Raw genomic sequence first — 15,893 nt, forward strand, 5'->3', positions numbered from 1 at the left:
AATCACCGATTATTGAGATTTTCAATAACCTTGTAAAATCCTTTACAAGCAAAGATCCACAAGGGATGTACCCTCCTTTGTTCTCTTTGAACAACCAAGTAGATGTACGTTCCACTTGAACTGATCCACAAGAGATGTACCCTCTCTTATTCTCAGTATTACAACCCAAGTAGATGTACGCTCTACTTGTACCACAAAGGATGTACGATCCAATGTGTTAAGACAAAGAATTCTTAGGCGATTAGTTCCTTGAATCTTTGTAAGGGGAAACAAAAGATATCTCAGGCGGTTAGTCCTTTGAAATCTTCTGTTCAGAGGGAAGAAGAAGAATCAAAAGAATTCTTAGGCGGTTAATCCTTTGAAATCTTTTGGCAAGAGGGAGAAGGAAGAATCAAAAGAATTCTTAGGCGGTTAGTCCTTTGAATTCTTTTGGCAAGAGGGAGAAGGAAGAAAAGATAGCACACTTTTGTTTTCTGCAAAATTTCCACTTGCAGAAAAACAAAGTTTTGAAACTGAAGTTTAGAAAGCTTTTTGGCAAGAGTTTTTGCAAAGAAAAACAATGGGCAATGGTCAGAAAAGATTTGAAAGAGATATGTGTTTTTTGGATGCTTGTAAAATGCGTGTCAAGGTCTTGCTTTTATAGACTCTTCATGCCTGGTCAAAAAACCATTAGAAGAGTGACGACTTTTGAGAAAATCATGTTAAAAGTTATAACTCTTAACTTTTTCTTCAAAATTATTCACTGGTAATCGATTACCACAATGGTGTAATCGATTACACAATGTATTTTATGAAAAGTTATGACTCTTCACAATTGGATTTGAATTCCAACGTTCGGATTCACTTGTAATCGATTACTAATATAGTGTAATTGATTACACTATTTGAAAATCATTTTGGAACGTTACAAATCATTTGAAAACATTTTGAAAACCAATCTGGTCACTGGTAATCGATTACTGCCAACTGGTAATCGATTACCAGAGAGTAATCACTCTGGTAACTTTAGAAAATTTGAGAAAATTCTTTTGTAAAACAAAATTGTGCTATTTGGTTTTTGAAAAAAATCTTTTTATACTTATCTTGATGTTTTTCTTGAAGTTCTTGTGCATCTTGAGTCTTCTCTTGAATCTTCACTTTAATCTTGAATCTTGATTGAACGACTCTTTGATTCTTGATACTTGCTTGACTCTTGATTCTTGACTTGAGTCATTGGCATCATCAAAATAAACTTGAAAAGCATTGCTTCCACAGATTGGAACGATCCCATTTCTCAATTTTTACCTCATTGGAGGCTTCCGAAGTGGAAGTGGGTCGTTCCGTTTTCAGTGCCAAATCCAAATCCATACAGCCGAGAACAATTTCTACGGCTTCCTTCCAGACCTTAAAATTTGTCCCATTCAGCATAGGGATACTGTTCACTTGAGTAAATACATTTGCAGCACTAGCAGTAGAAATTGAATAATAATAAAAATAAAAATAATTACATGCTCACAAATAAGCCATTAAGTTATAATATATATATATATATATATATATATATATATATATATATATATATATATATATATATATATATATATATATATATATATATATATATATATATATATATATATATATATATATATATATATATATATAACAAGACATGTGCAAAGTAGTTCACATAACAAACCCATCACAAGATACCAGCACAATATTAATTTATAGTCTTTGGACAGAGAAATTAATTTGTAATTGGTACTCTCAATGCAATGATCAAATATTGACAATAAATTCTGTCAAATCATAGTCTTTCTTTGGATCGACTATAATTCACATGAAAATACCTTATAATTGTCACTCATTTATCATCATAGGTACAAAATTATTTGGCCAAATTATGTCTTCCTTTGGGTTGAGCACAATTCGTATAAATAATTTTATACTAATATCTATGCAATTTTAATTAAATTAACTTATGCAATAGAGATTGCTTTGACAATATATTATTTCAATCAACTCAATCAAAATTACCAAACATAAAAAAAAAGGAATAAATTTGAGGGTTTGTAATTTTTGAATTTACACCAAAACATAATGGGAATCACCAATTAATACACATAATTCACAAATAAAAACAAGGAAAACAAAAAATAAAATGCAAGAGTCAAATTGCATTTAACGATACGCAATAGGAGTTTTCTTATGATGATATAATAAAACCAAAGATTATGTATCACATGTATGTCATGTCATGGCATGGATTCATGACATGCATAAAGAAACAAAACCAACATCCATAAAAAACAAACACGTGAACGAGAAACAAAAAAGGATGACTACTCTGGAGCGAGAAAAAAAATAGTTTTTCTCATGGAATCCGAACACAAAATATAAACACACATATGATGATTATTATATCGTGATCGAAAAGAAAAAAAATTCCAAACTTACAATCATAATTATAATTGCAAAGATAAAATCCCAAAATAAAATTAGGGTTCATGTAACAAAATAATACAGGTATAACACAAATCAAATAACTTTAATTCTCAATAATCTAACCATAATGGTGGCTTTGATACCACTTGTTTGGCATTTTAGGGATCTTAATAAAATACTAATAATCACCAGAAACACATTACGTTAGATTATCAAGAAGGGTTTTGAAAAATACCTGGATCCATGATAAGCAGCGAAATTGATGAGTCTGAGGAACAATTGGTTTTGTGTTCTTCCTCAACCAAATTACTGTTTTTCTTTTGGGACCTTAGGTTTCTCATGGGGAGAAGAGAATACAATTTCTGATTTTTTTTGTGTATTTGGGACCACAATCTTGTTTTAGATTTTAACTTGTTAGAGTTCTCATTATTTCTTAACGAACCAAACTGATTTCTGTTTATCAAGCCCATATTAATTTATGATGATAGTCCAATAGGCTCACCAAATTAGATCACTTTTATTAAATTTATAAATGTAAATAACTAATATAAATAATAAATATAATATGTAGCCTACACTAATTAATTAATTAAGAATTACAAAATTCTTATTTGTAAGTTTTATTAAATCTTGATATATCTATCTTGACCTTGGTGATTCTGAAGATCTAACTTAACTATTAAACTTTTAAGCCAAAAAAAAACAATAATACAGTATTATAATATTAATATCCGAATCCATCAAAAGGATTGGTACCAAAGCACTTATTAAAAGGTCCACACCGAAGTTACTACCCTGTACGTGTCTGTAGTCAAAAGATACTGAGAATTGTTACCTAAGAAATAACACAAAACATAAAATATATAATTGAGGGTCTTCTTCGTGAATTGTTACCCAAGAAAAAAAAAATGTTCCTCCATTTGTTGCCATGTGCAGTGCAGATATGGCGCAGAGCGTGTGCACTACTGTAGCTTGGGCGGTTTCAACGATCCAAATAAATTCTCTTTTTACATATGCACGTGCGTAACTGCACTTGCATGTGATGTGAAGACAGTTTCCTTCTTTCTATCAGATATTTATGATGCCCTTGAAAGAGTACTTGATTTATGATGCCCTTGAAAGAGTACTTGATTTAGTGTTTCTCATGTGTTCTTGCCTCGTTCTTAGTTTTTCTCTTTAACAGGTCTTTGTTTTCCTTTCGGTCAACTGCTCTTGGTAATGCGGAATAGTAGAGCTAGCTCAAACTTTGAGTTGTAGTTCTGACACCTACATTAATTTTTCATTACACACTCCATTTTTTTCTCTAATTAACTGGCATCCAATTATGAATTTACATACTATAATGAAGAAAATGGTTAACTTTTTATAATGGTTTTAAAATTAATATTTAGAATAACTTTTATTTGATTAAGGGTGTAGAAATATTTGTGTTGATAGCATTATTAACTTTTTTTATTACTATAGTTATTACCTCTATTCTTATATAGACAATATCTTTTTGACCATTTTATAAAATCAAAAAATTTAGTTCATTTTATTAATGAGTGATATTTAATTTTAAGTGAAATGAAACTTGGATGTCTTATGAAAAATCTCAAATTTGAATTATATGGATTAAAAAAATAATTAAGAGAAAAATCTTATTAAAATTGATAAGACAAGCTCTATAATGAATATTAAACATCCATAAAGCCAATAAATATATTTTACCAATGACATATATAGTGTCCCTTACGTTAAAATTATTTGGAATTATATATATTAATTGTTTCAATCTAATTAATTAGTGTATTTTTTATAAATAAAATGTAATTAATGTAGTAGACATTTGGAAGGAAATCTTTTATATATATATATATATATATATATATATATATATATATATATATATATTATAAATTTTCAATTTCATGATAATTAATATTTTTTTCTCAATTTATTAATTTCATGACAAATTCTGTCTCTAAATTTGGTCAACTTCATGTTAAAAGGATTGAGTGGTCACTGACTAAATTTTAATCTTTATCATTGATATATGATGTATGTAGGTTACTTAAAACATCATGTCAAGTTTTTACTAAATAAGTAAAAGGATAATATCCAAATTTGAGATAGATAAAATAGAATATAAGATGATGAGATCCTGAGTAGTACAGCATGGCTGCTAACGTGGGAACTCTTGTTATTTTTTTCTTCTCTCACTGAATAGATCCAGCTAAATCTCGTGCATGAAAACCTAAACTCAAGGGGGGCATCACGACCAATAAAACATGAACACCATTTCCATATTCCAACTTCTCATCATTATTATTATCAACTCACCGAAGCTTCCACTTTGGTGAATATATATATATATATATATATATATATATATATATATATATATATATATATATATAGCCATTATTATCCGCACCAAAGTTTGTTCAACCTCATATTTATTATCTCTCCTTTTAATTCTTTGCATCAACTTCATTAATGATTGATTAGGTGGTTTATACACAGTACAATTATTGCAACAGGAAAACACATAGAAGGTGTTGTGTTCTTGCAACGTTCTGGATCCGACATTGCCCTTGTCGGACCCACGTACACATGTCCTTCCTTCTCCCTTGGCCTTGAGTTCCTCATTGTTTGTCCTTATTGCACGGAGAGGAAGACCATACCCCACCCAACAGATCTCTCATAGAACAGGTAATCCTTTATTTGTTGTTGTTGATATTATTATTATTATTGGAGGTATCAAACTATGAATATATTCAACATGAACATTACGCCAGTTCAACTGGAATTGGTTTGGATTGCTTAAATAAGATTTCAGGTTCAAAACTTTGTAGATAAAAAAAACACCTTGTGGATGAAAATCTTGGTTGAAAAGAGAAACTCTCCTAATGTTGATTAGCTAGATTCCTCGACAGATATCAATTATCGATAAAGCTGGTGATATTTTACACCTATAACATGCGACAAAAGATCAATGTCACACCTCAAATCTTAGGGCCAATGCTTGAGGAGTTACAAGCTTGTTGGCACCTTACATTTTCATAATTATTTATTATTTGTTTTTATATTTTTTTGTGTTTTTTACATTGAATTGGCCGGTCTTTCACATCTTCTCTGCCACAATTCTATATAACATTTCTGGTATGTGAGTATCCCCCATGATGACATTTCTCTTTGTCAGATAGATGTTTTATATTTTTCTTGCTTTAAAACTGAATAAAAAAAAGAATTATAGTTTCTTTTTTGTGTGTGTCTGTATTTCTTAATCAGATATATATGTGTTTTAGATTTTTATGCGTTCTTGTCTTCTTCTTTGTTGGTTGTAAACTCTGCATGTTCTTCTGCCTGAGCCATTATCTTGTGTTCCACTATTTTTTATTACACTTTTTTTTCTTTTCATATAGTATTTCAAGTGTTATAAACAACCTTTTATGTATACAACAACATACATTTTTTTTTAAATCTATACAACATATTAATTTATTTTTCTGTGCAGATGCATTGTACACAAAAATAACAATATATTTTCTCTTTTGAAGGTTGTTATTATGCCATTTCGCTTTTTCTATTCTTTATATGCTTTTTGTTTGCCTGATGTCTCTCTCACCTGAGGATCCTTTTGCTTTTCTTTAGCCATTTCCATATATATATATATATATATATATATATATATATTTGCTCTTCCTTTAAGGAGACAACAGTAGCTTCCTTGAAACAACCTCAAAAGGAAAATCTCTCTCTATACCTCTCTGTGTACTATAAATTTGTTTTGGTTGTGGTTATATTCATTGGTTTATCTGTCTTCCTTTTCCAAAGTGTTGAATTCCATCTTTTTCTTCATTTCCTCCATATGTACCGAGCTTAAAGGTAAAAGCAGCCTTCCTTTCCTCAAATGGAATTTGTGTTGTATGATATATGATATCCCATGAAAATTCTTACTTTGATTAACTTTGAGTTTCAGGAGAAAAATAGTTTTAGAATATCACTTCATTTTTTATTAGAAATTATTATGTAACTTTTAATTTTTAATTGTCTCCTTGTTTAATTGTGTTTTTTTCTTTATTCTTTCAAAGCTGCTATTTTAGTTGATCCTTCATTTTTGACACTATAGTTATCTTCATTCATTTTTGGAGTTAATTTCCTTTGACATATACTGTGCAGATTTTGAGTTTTGTCATTCTTACAAAGACAATTCTGAGGCTTTGAAACTGGTATTCCTAATTCCTAACAATATACAATGGGGGGTTGCGTGTCAGTACCTTCTAATGCAATAAAAGCACCAAGGAAGATCCGTAGACGGATAACAAAACCTCGTCTAAAGTTCTCAAATTCTCTTCCTGGTGAGATCATCAAGAAGAGGAATAGCAATGCAGGGGCACGTGTAACAGATTATTCTGTAAGTGAGGTTGTTCGTATGAACTTTGAAAATGGTGCAACTACTACTTGCAGGCGCTCGGAAGTTTCTAATTCAGCATTCCATCTTACTCAGCTTCAATGGCACCACAGTCAATATGATGCTGATGCAAACTGTATATTCTTCAGACTTTTTAGTATTTTCAGTTTTTGTATCTTTTGGAACTTTGAATTAATTTGTTATTTCATTGCTTGCAGTAGTGAGTCAAGAAGAAACTTATTTTGACTCAGTCAGTATTCTGGAATCTGATTCAGATGACGAATTCAATAGTGTTCATGGAGGTAATGAATAACTAAGCCCTATTAACATATAAACAATCATTGAACATGAGTACAGAAATTCTAGCCTATAAGAGTGGCTATTGTAACATTATGTTGGGGCACTATACTACTGTTGGTTTCGATACTTGATGTTTAATATCATTGTACATATGCTGAGCCAAAAGTGTCAAGTTATGCTAATGACCTAACGGTGTTGTGACATCAATTGCCATTAATAAGTTCAAAGTCCCAATTCCAAATACCCTTTCCTATAATTGTAGATATTAAAATGAGAGAAAAGAAGATATGGGAATAAGAATAGGCAGGTTAACTCCATATAATTTTAGTGTGTGAAATAGAGGTTACTTTGTCTTTATTATTGTTATTATTATTATTTTGCACCATTTAAAATGTTTTTCTTTCTTTGCTTTCTTACTTTGGGTTGCAGATTTATATGCAGATGGTTTTCCAATAGTAGGCAGCACAGTTGGAAACATCCCATGTGGTCAAGTGCTCCAGTATGGAAGATCGACATGTTTTACGGATAACAGGTGTCAGTATGAAGAATATCATGAAAGTTATGTTAAAGTTGATGGAGGCAACCAAGACAGCTTAAAGGGAAAAGATGAAAGTGGTTTTGCCCTTATTAGTACACAAGGTGTTGGAATGTCTTGCTTAGGCAAGTCTCAGGGAAGCTTCAAAGGTATTAAAGAATATAAACATGGTTTGGAAGAGAAACCACAAGAGAATGCACGGAAATCAGGCCTTCTTCGGTTGGCACCCTCCGTTAGTTTCAATGACAAAACACCGAATCGGCCAAGCAAACGGCTGTCACAGATTTTCAGGCTTTCTTTCAAACGAAGATCTTGTGACATAGAGGATGCAAATGAACTTAGTAAGTTATGAAATACTTCAATTTTCACTCCATGAAAATAAATTTACACAGAACCAGGCTTGCACTTTAAACTACCAACTATAAATTTGAATACTGGAAAGTGTTGAACATTAGTATTATTTTCAAATTCAAAGTAATGCAAGTACCAAAATAAGGCAACCTTTTGTATTGCTTGAATCTATTGTATGGAAGTATGCTACATTAATATATTATGCTGATTATGCTCCTTAATCTTGTATTTGTATGTAAGGTCAATCAAAAAGATATTTGATTCGACCCAGAGCAGGGCATACAATTCCATGTCAGAATGGAGAAAAGCCATCTCATGGATGTTGGTCTGAAATTCCTCCCTCAACATTTCAACTCCGTGGTGAAAACTATTTCAAGTATGCTGTTTACCTTCCTTGCTTGGATATATATAGATGTTTTCCAATATATACTAATATAACCAATTTTAGTTCCATGAAAATATAATTGTCTAACCATTCTCTTTCTAGAGACAAGCACAAGTCTCCTGCACCGAATCATAGTCCATACATTCCAATTGGTGTTGATCTATTTGTCTGTCGAAGAAAGATACATCATATTGCCAGACATCTTGAGCTTCCAAATGTGAAAGCCAATGGGAAAATTCCCCAACTTCTTATTGTAAATATCCAGGTATAGTTATTTTTCTTTAATTCAACTATCATAACATTTTTTTCAGTACTAATGTCGAAATATTTATCATTATTTCACTATCAAATTATGAGACTGTGTACTGCTGATTGGTTTCTCATCCTTTATATTATCTTACATGGTTCGTGGCAGTTGCCTACATATCCAGTAGCAATGTTCCTTGGTGATAGTGATGGAGAAGGGATGAGTCTTGTACTGTATTTCAAAGTTTCAGAGACTCTTGATGAACACATTTCTTCCCAGTTCCAGGAAAGCATTATGGTAAATCTATTATCCACTGTTATTATCCCATTCCAAACCATTATTAAGTTCATTTTAGTCAACTTATGGCACCAAGTTACCTTTGTCTATATGAAGTCAATAGTATATTGTGTTCTTCATTGCACGCCATTTTGTTTCAATTGGATTTACAATATTGTTTCCCACACTTTTAACTCTGAGATTTCATTCAGGGTCACACATTTCTGGGGTTTGTAGCTTATTGTTCTATGATGTCTATATTCAAATAATTGAATTGATGAAATAAGAAATTTTGGAGGATCTAGAATCCAAAATCTTTATTTTACTCTTATAGGTCAGCATTGGATTTCTTGAGTCATTGTCATGTGATTACACCAGTTTTATTTAAGGTTTCTATACAATTGTTCAACTTTTAACCCGGTTTGAAGCATGCTGCATACACTTTCTGCCCAACATGTCTTCATGACTGTTTGGAAGCGTCGTTAAAATATTTTTCTTATATTATATTTTAATGTTTAACAATCAATATTATTAACATGGTTCATGTTTCCTATTTATGCTATAGAAATTAGTTGAGGACGAGACTGAAAAGGTCAAAGGATTTGCAAAAGAATCAAGTGTTGCTTTTAGAGAAAGGCTAAAGATCATGGTAGGACTCATCAATCCTGAGGATATGCGCTTGAGTTCTGCTGAAAAGAAACTAGTAAATGCTTATAATGGAAAACCCGTACTGTCGCGCCCACAGCACAACTTTTACAAGGTAAAGATCATAGATGCAAGTGTCATCACAAAGATGTTTTCATCATATGCTTAGAATATATTTTCAAATCAATAAAACTAATCAGTCTTTCCAAATTTACATTTAAACACAAAATAGTAACTTTAAGGAGTCAATATCTGGTAGGTGAATGACCAGTATGTAGGGATGCATATGCATATAAACTACAATGATAATTACTAGCTTTAAAGATGAACAAAAAGGATTGACTGTTGCATCATTGGAAACTTATAGTAAAATCAATTGCATGTGTGATATACCATGAGCTCGGTAAAGAAGTTTAAAATATAAAATAATTACCATATAATACAAAACTTTTTTTATCAAAACATGCAATTTTTTTATGTTTTAACTAATGTGATTACTTTTTCCATATTTTTTACTCTTTTTCCTGCATAGTAAGTCATGACTTCGGATGTTTGGGTACCTTTAGCTCATTTCTTTTTTCTATTATAGAATTTCTCTTCATAGGCTACCCAAACACATGTTGTTGCATCTGACAAGGAATTGACTGTTGTTTATTCTTCTCCCAATAGGGTCCTAATTACTTTGAGATTGATTTGGACATTCATCGATTTAGCTACATATCAAGAAAAGGACTTGATGCATTTCGAGATCGTTTGAAAGATGGCATTCTTGATCTAGGCCTAACCATTCAGGTATTGTCTCATGTTTGTGTACTTTGGTATTCTTAGATATAATATTGGGTATCCACATCCATTAAAATAAAATCTATGGTTTTTAAACTTAATATGACTCCATATAGCTACCCTTTTTCTTTAGCAGGTTTCAATTCAAAAACACATCAAGCCTTCTTAGCCTCGGCTACGACATGCATATAAATTCCTATGCTTACATATATCATGTTTCTCACCCATTCTAAGCAGATTTTTTTACCAAGTCAGGCATTAAATAATACAGCATGCATGAAGATCAAGTTTTAAATGAACTTGAATGTTCTATTTTGAGACACTACAACCCTTTTTCCAGCATTATATAGTTAGCCTTCAACTGAGATTGACCATCTCTCTAAATTTCTAATAACAGGCACAGAAACAAGAAGAGCTTCCGGAGAAAGTATTGTGCTGCCTTAGATTGAACAAGATTGATCTTAATGACAATGGTCAAATGCCCATGCTAATGACCGTTGATGGTGAATGCTAAGGGTTTTCAGTTAATTGGAGGGAATAGCATTCAACAATAGAAACAAATATATGTATGTATTAGTTACCTTTGTATAAAGTGGGAGTTAAGGTGTTTAAATTGGATGCAACTTCTGCAGTCATGTATTTCTGTTCAAATGTACATTCGGAGGAAAAGAAATTCAGAGGATGATTAACATGTATTACTAAATGACATGAAAGGCAGAAGTGTTTATTTATTAACTATTGTAACCGGTAAACAAGTGAAAGGAATATTGTATCATTGAAATGACAAAATACCCCATTTTTTTTAAAATAAATAAAAAAGAATATTATTTAAAATAAATAGAGTTTTAAGAAAATAACGAGGCTTTTGTATTTAAATAAATAAGAAGAAATAGTTTTATTAATTAAAATAATGATTTTAAAGTAAATAAAATAAACATATGTTCTTAGAAAATAAAAATGATGTTTTATTTATTCATTTGATAGGGAGTAAAATGAAGTTCATTTTTACATAATAATAAAATAAAGAAAGTAGAATAAATAATAGGCGCAGAGTATCCTAGTTATAAGTAAAGACATCTACTAGAGATCAGAAATGGTTGAGGATAGAACAAAAGAAGCATCTTGTTCTTTCCAGGCGATCGAAAAATAAAGAAATAGTGAATTTATTCAACATAATTATGTACTTACAAAATATCGTCTCTCAATTCATCCTATTTCATTATATACGGGGTGTGATATGGTCCAAAGGGTGAACTGGACAATTCCAATAATATTTCATTCTTGAACAAAAATCCATTTTGGAGTTTATTTCATCTATTTCATGACTGGTACGGTGAAAGATACACGTTATACCACGATTTTGAATCATAAGAGATATGTCAAGAAATGACAGATTTATTCATTGTATCAATAATCGAGCCGGATTTGGTGTATCATAAGGGATTTGTTTTTTCTATTGATTTCTCCGGATTGGTCAGTTTTTACATTTAACATACGTATCTTATGCTCTCTCTTTCTCTCAAATTCGTTTTCTCTTCTTCCTCTCCAAAACCCTTTCTTTTTTCGTATACACCCAAACCCGTCCCAGTAAAACAACAATCACGGACTCGTTAATCGTTGGATTGTGTGAAATTTGAACCGCAGATTTGAAACTCATTTTCACACATCTCACTATTGCGATTTGCAAAATAATATTTGTGGAGGGAGAAATGCCCCTAGCACACAGACAATGAAATTGAGGCTCCAATCCATTTTCCTTCTTTCTAACGCTTGTAAACCCTAGTAGAGCAACCAGAGGAAAATTTGAAAAATCTTAGGGAATCGCTAGAGACACCACTATCCCTACCAAACTACACATGTGAGTCTACTTAGAGCTAAGAGATGAGTTTATCACAATTGAGGTTAGAATGAACATGTGTAGACATCCTTAGAAGATCAAATTAGGATTTATTTTGGAATGTTTACTGTATTGTAATTCTTCTTTTACGATTATAATTACAAGATTTTTGTGTTTGATGGGTCAATTGATGCCCTGATGCGAATTGATTGATCAAATTGAGTGCTCTTGATGTTTTTTTGTGTTTTTGAACATATGATTTTGATTCCTTTGATATTGATATGATTATGTGAAATTATTTGAGGGGTTTTACTCCCCATGTTGTGAGAAGCAATTTTGTATAATTCGTTTGTGTTTTGGACAAGATTTACTAGATTAACGTGATAAATTGTTATATTGGGATTACAACATTGTGATTGAGATTGAGTGTATGTGATAAATTGAGTATGTGTTGAATTGTAAGATACATGTGTATTGAGATGTTGTGTGTATTGAGTTGTGAGCTATGAACCGTACAATCACACAACTGTAAGACCTTTTAAAGGCGACGAGTTAATGCGCGACAAGTATTGTGATGAGATCAACAGTGGGAACCTGACAAGTTTAATCACTTGGAGGCGTGGCGAGTTAAAATTATTTTGAGAACAATTGAGGAGTCATGTGTTTTGTACAATTCATAGATAAAGTCTGTGTGTTAAAATGTTTTCTGGATTGGACCTAAATCAGGAGGGAGATGCCCTGACGAACTCTTCGGAGTCTAGGCCTTGGGAGTAAATACACCCTGCTTGAGTGCTCTTTTAAGCTTGTGTCAATCCCACTTGGTTGGAGCATTCTCACAAAATAGTATGACTCTTTATGATTTCAGCTAGTGAGAGTAGCCCAACCTACCCGTGTGTGGTCTGTCTTGTCATGTACTCATGTGTGCCCGACGAGGTTTTTCACTGACAAGGTACCACATTGCATATAGGATTGACTCTTAGTATATTTGCTGCATAATGCTTGTGTATTGATCGATATTGATTGATTGAGGGGTATTGTGTTTAGATCCTTGAGTACGTGAATGATGTGAAAATGTGTGAGATGTGTACTGTTGAGATGCAATGTTACTCGATAAGTGGTGGAATGATGTGAGCTGTGTTGAAGTAAGTTGTATTTCATTTATATGATATGTATATCTATGTTGTCCTGTTTCTCTTTATTAGTTAGGAATGTGATAACTCACTTCTTATGTGTTGTTTGTGTTTGAATCCTGTGATAATCTCGAACTTTGTATTCATGGGAACAGATGGTTAGGTGAATGGCTATGAAGAATCTCATGCTAGAGGATACTAGAACACAATGTTCTGATAGGATGTGACATTAGGGCATGAGTTTCTATATTGATTGCATGAAGTTTTAGACATGTAGTTTTTATCATTTTGTTTTACATGTTGAGTCTTTAATTCATTTTTTGGAGTTTTGAATGACCTTGTTTTGAGCTGAATATGTTTTCACGCCCTTAATTGATAAGTTTTTAATTTGATGATTAACGCGAACGTGAACCTTTTACCCACGTGGATTTACTTACGATTTTATTTTATAAAATTGATTTAATTATATTTCACATTTTATGTGTTTTTTTTTCATTTATATACATGTTGGGGTAGAATGTTTCACAAATGTTGCCAATAAATGTTTTCGCCTTGCATATACAATCCATTTGCCCAAATGTGGCCTCATGATAAGTGTTATGCATACATTATTTGTATATTGAAATCACATAGCAATTATCTCATTTTCTTATCTTTTATTGTTTATTGTGTGTGAAAATAACAGGACTTAGCTTCTTCTCAGTTTTTATTCAAAAGATGTTAAAGTTAATGATTTTAGAGTAATTTTGGTTGTATTTTGTACAGAGTTGTAGCAGAGGCATGTAAGAGGATTAATGAGCTGAAGTGTTGCGCTCAGCGTGACCTCCTCGTTCAATGAGTCAAAATCGCTCAGTCCAAGCAAGGCGTTTAGTGCAAGAAGTCACATTGGAAGACAACTGTCACGAGCAAGCGCACTAAGTGCGCATTCTACGTTTAGTGTGTGACCACTTGATCCAGCTGGATATGCGCGCTCAGTACGAGTGTCACGTTAAGTGGACAAGAGAGTTCTGATTAGCCAATTAATTGGAGAAACATATAAAAAGGAAAGGAAATATTTTTTGTTTCCTAAAGCACGAAGGAAACCAACAGAAGCAAAGGAACAAGGAAGCAGAGAAAAGCAAGGAGCTAGTGCAAGGAATTCCATTTCCAGAGCTCTGACCAGTTTGTTTCAATCCATTTCTCTTTCATCCTTCCTTATGTACTGTTTTAAGATATAAATATTGAGAAATGTTTGTATACTAAGAACTTGGAAAGAATATCTAAAGTGATTCATATCTAGGGATAAAGTGGTTTCCTTTAGAATGTTCATGCCTCTCTGCTCTTAATGCAAATCATTTAGTAATCAATCACCAAATGATTGAGAGTGATATTAAATGATTTAGGTTCTTTCACTCGAGGGATTTTCGTTAGAATAGACTAGTAGATGCGGATAATAGTTATATTAATGTTAAAAGAGAAAATATATTAAGATTATATCAAGAGAAGTTCTAACAAGCTGAGCCCCCAACATGTCCCTTAACTCATCACAACATCATCTCACAAGTTCGAGAGTTTGTTTTCTCAACCTTCATGTTTCTTGCTTTGTAGTTAATTCTTTTTAATTTATACATGTAGTTAATCAATGAATAAGATTCGATTTGAGTCACAAATTACTTAATTGTTAGATATACATATAACTCTGAGTACAAACATAGTTCCTGTAAAATTCAATACTCGATCTTACCGTTTTATACTACTTATGCAACTTGATACACTTGCCAAGAAAACAACACGACATTATTGAAAATTGACCTAAACTTTCAATATCACAAATATGACTATTTACTTAATCTCAAGCTTCAACTTTATAAAGTGTAAGGAACTCATTGGCATCACTTAAAATTCTACTATTTCAATCCGCTTTTGATTTTTTTGGTACACATACTTCATACTTGTTAATGTTATTACACGCTAAAAACGTTCCACCTCAATTTTGGTTGAGTGTATTGAGGGAAGTATTGAAGGATCACCTACTTTTTGGTAATATCAATAGATAAATCAAACTTCACCTTTTACGATTGTAAACGGAACGCTCACCCTACAAAATTTCAGTCCAATTTACTTTACTATACACTCGGTCGCCCACTGATTGAAGAATAAACTTTCATAAAAACTTAATTGATAAATAAAAAAATTTAGTGGACCAATGATAAGCTTGCTGCAGTGCCTACAGTTTGCTGCACACTGTATTTGCAAATTGTAAATTTGAAATGTAAAGTTGTATGTGGAGATTCTGGTAGCTGATAATGGTATAGCATATACAATAGGCCTTACTGCAGCACCACCAACTTCTCTTTAGAAATTAAGTTTATTTCATTGTTAACTTCTCATGCTTATATTGTTTTATTAGATAATTAGGCCACAATTACGTACAAGCCATATAATATCTCTCTCTCTCTCTCTCATCAAGTGGGTGCATGAGTTAGTGTAGCAATTTTCTCCTCCTATATTCTACAATATAGTTCCCTTGCATGCTCATTCGAGAGTGTGAACTACAGAATATTAACATAGTAATATATATATATATATATATTTATATAAT

At 31.9% G+C, this 15,893-nt stretch overlaps 1 protein-coding gene across 6 annotated transcripts; it reads left to right on the forward strand.

Annotated features, from left to right (window-relative positions):
* The first annotated feature begins 4,860 nt into the window (after nucleotides 1-4,860).
* On the forward strand, nucleotides 4,861-11,080 carry LOC100807449 (uncharacterized). Of its 6 annotated transcripts, none has more exons than XM_006585692.4 (10): nucleotides 4,861-5,121; nucleotides 6,592-6,959; nucleotides 7,042-7,125; nucleotides 7,553-7,999; nucleotides 8,250-8,385; nucleotides 8,497-8,659; nucleotides 8,810-8,938; nucleotides 9,483-9,677; nucleotides 10,232-10,354; nucleotides 10,743-11,080. In XM_006585692.4, exons 2-10 carry the CDS (start codon nucleotides 6,668-6,670, stop codon nucleotides 10,857-10,859), a joined length of 1,686 nt encoding a protein of 561 aa, XP_006585755.1. In that variant the 5' UTR covers nucleotides 4,861-5,121; nucleotides 6,592-6,667; the 3' UTR covers nucleotides 10,860-11,080. The 6 variants fall into 6 exon arrangements, with proteins under 6 accessions (XP_006585755.1, XP_014634707.1, XP_014634706.1 ...); XM_003531786.4 differs by lacking the exon at nucleotides 4,861-5,121 and adding an exon at nucleotides 5,189-6,297; XM_041018384.1 differs by lacking the exon at nucleotides 4,861-5,121 and adding an exon at nucleotides 5,189-5,571.
* The last annotated feature ends 4,813 nt before the right edge of the window (nucleotides 11,081-15,893 follow it).

The sequence above is a fragment of the Glycine max genome, chromosome 8, assembly GCF_000004515.6.
Source record: "Glycine max cultivar Williams 82 chromosome 8, Glycine_max_v4.0, whole genome shotgun sequence".
NCBI lineage: Eukaryota > Viridiplantae > Streptophyta > Magnoliopsida > Fabales > Fabaceae > Glycine > Glycine max.

Excerpts from the sequence above, each read along its gene's own strand:
- LOC100807449 (XM_006585692.4), top strand. The coding sequence starts at position 6,668 with ATGGGGGGTTGCGTGTCAGTACCTTCTAATGCAATAAAAGCACCAAGG. Across the intron at positions 7,126-7,552 it reads ATTCAATAGTGTTCATGGAG|ATTTATATGCAGATGGTTTT; the intron begins GTAATGAATAAC and ends TTTGGGTTGCAG. Across the intron at positions 8,660-8,809 it reads TTCTTATTGTAAATATCCAG|TTGCCTACATATCCAGTAGC; the intron begins GTATAGTTATTT and ends GGTTCGTGGCAG.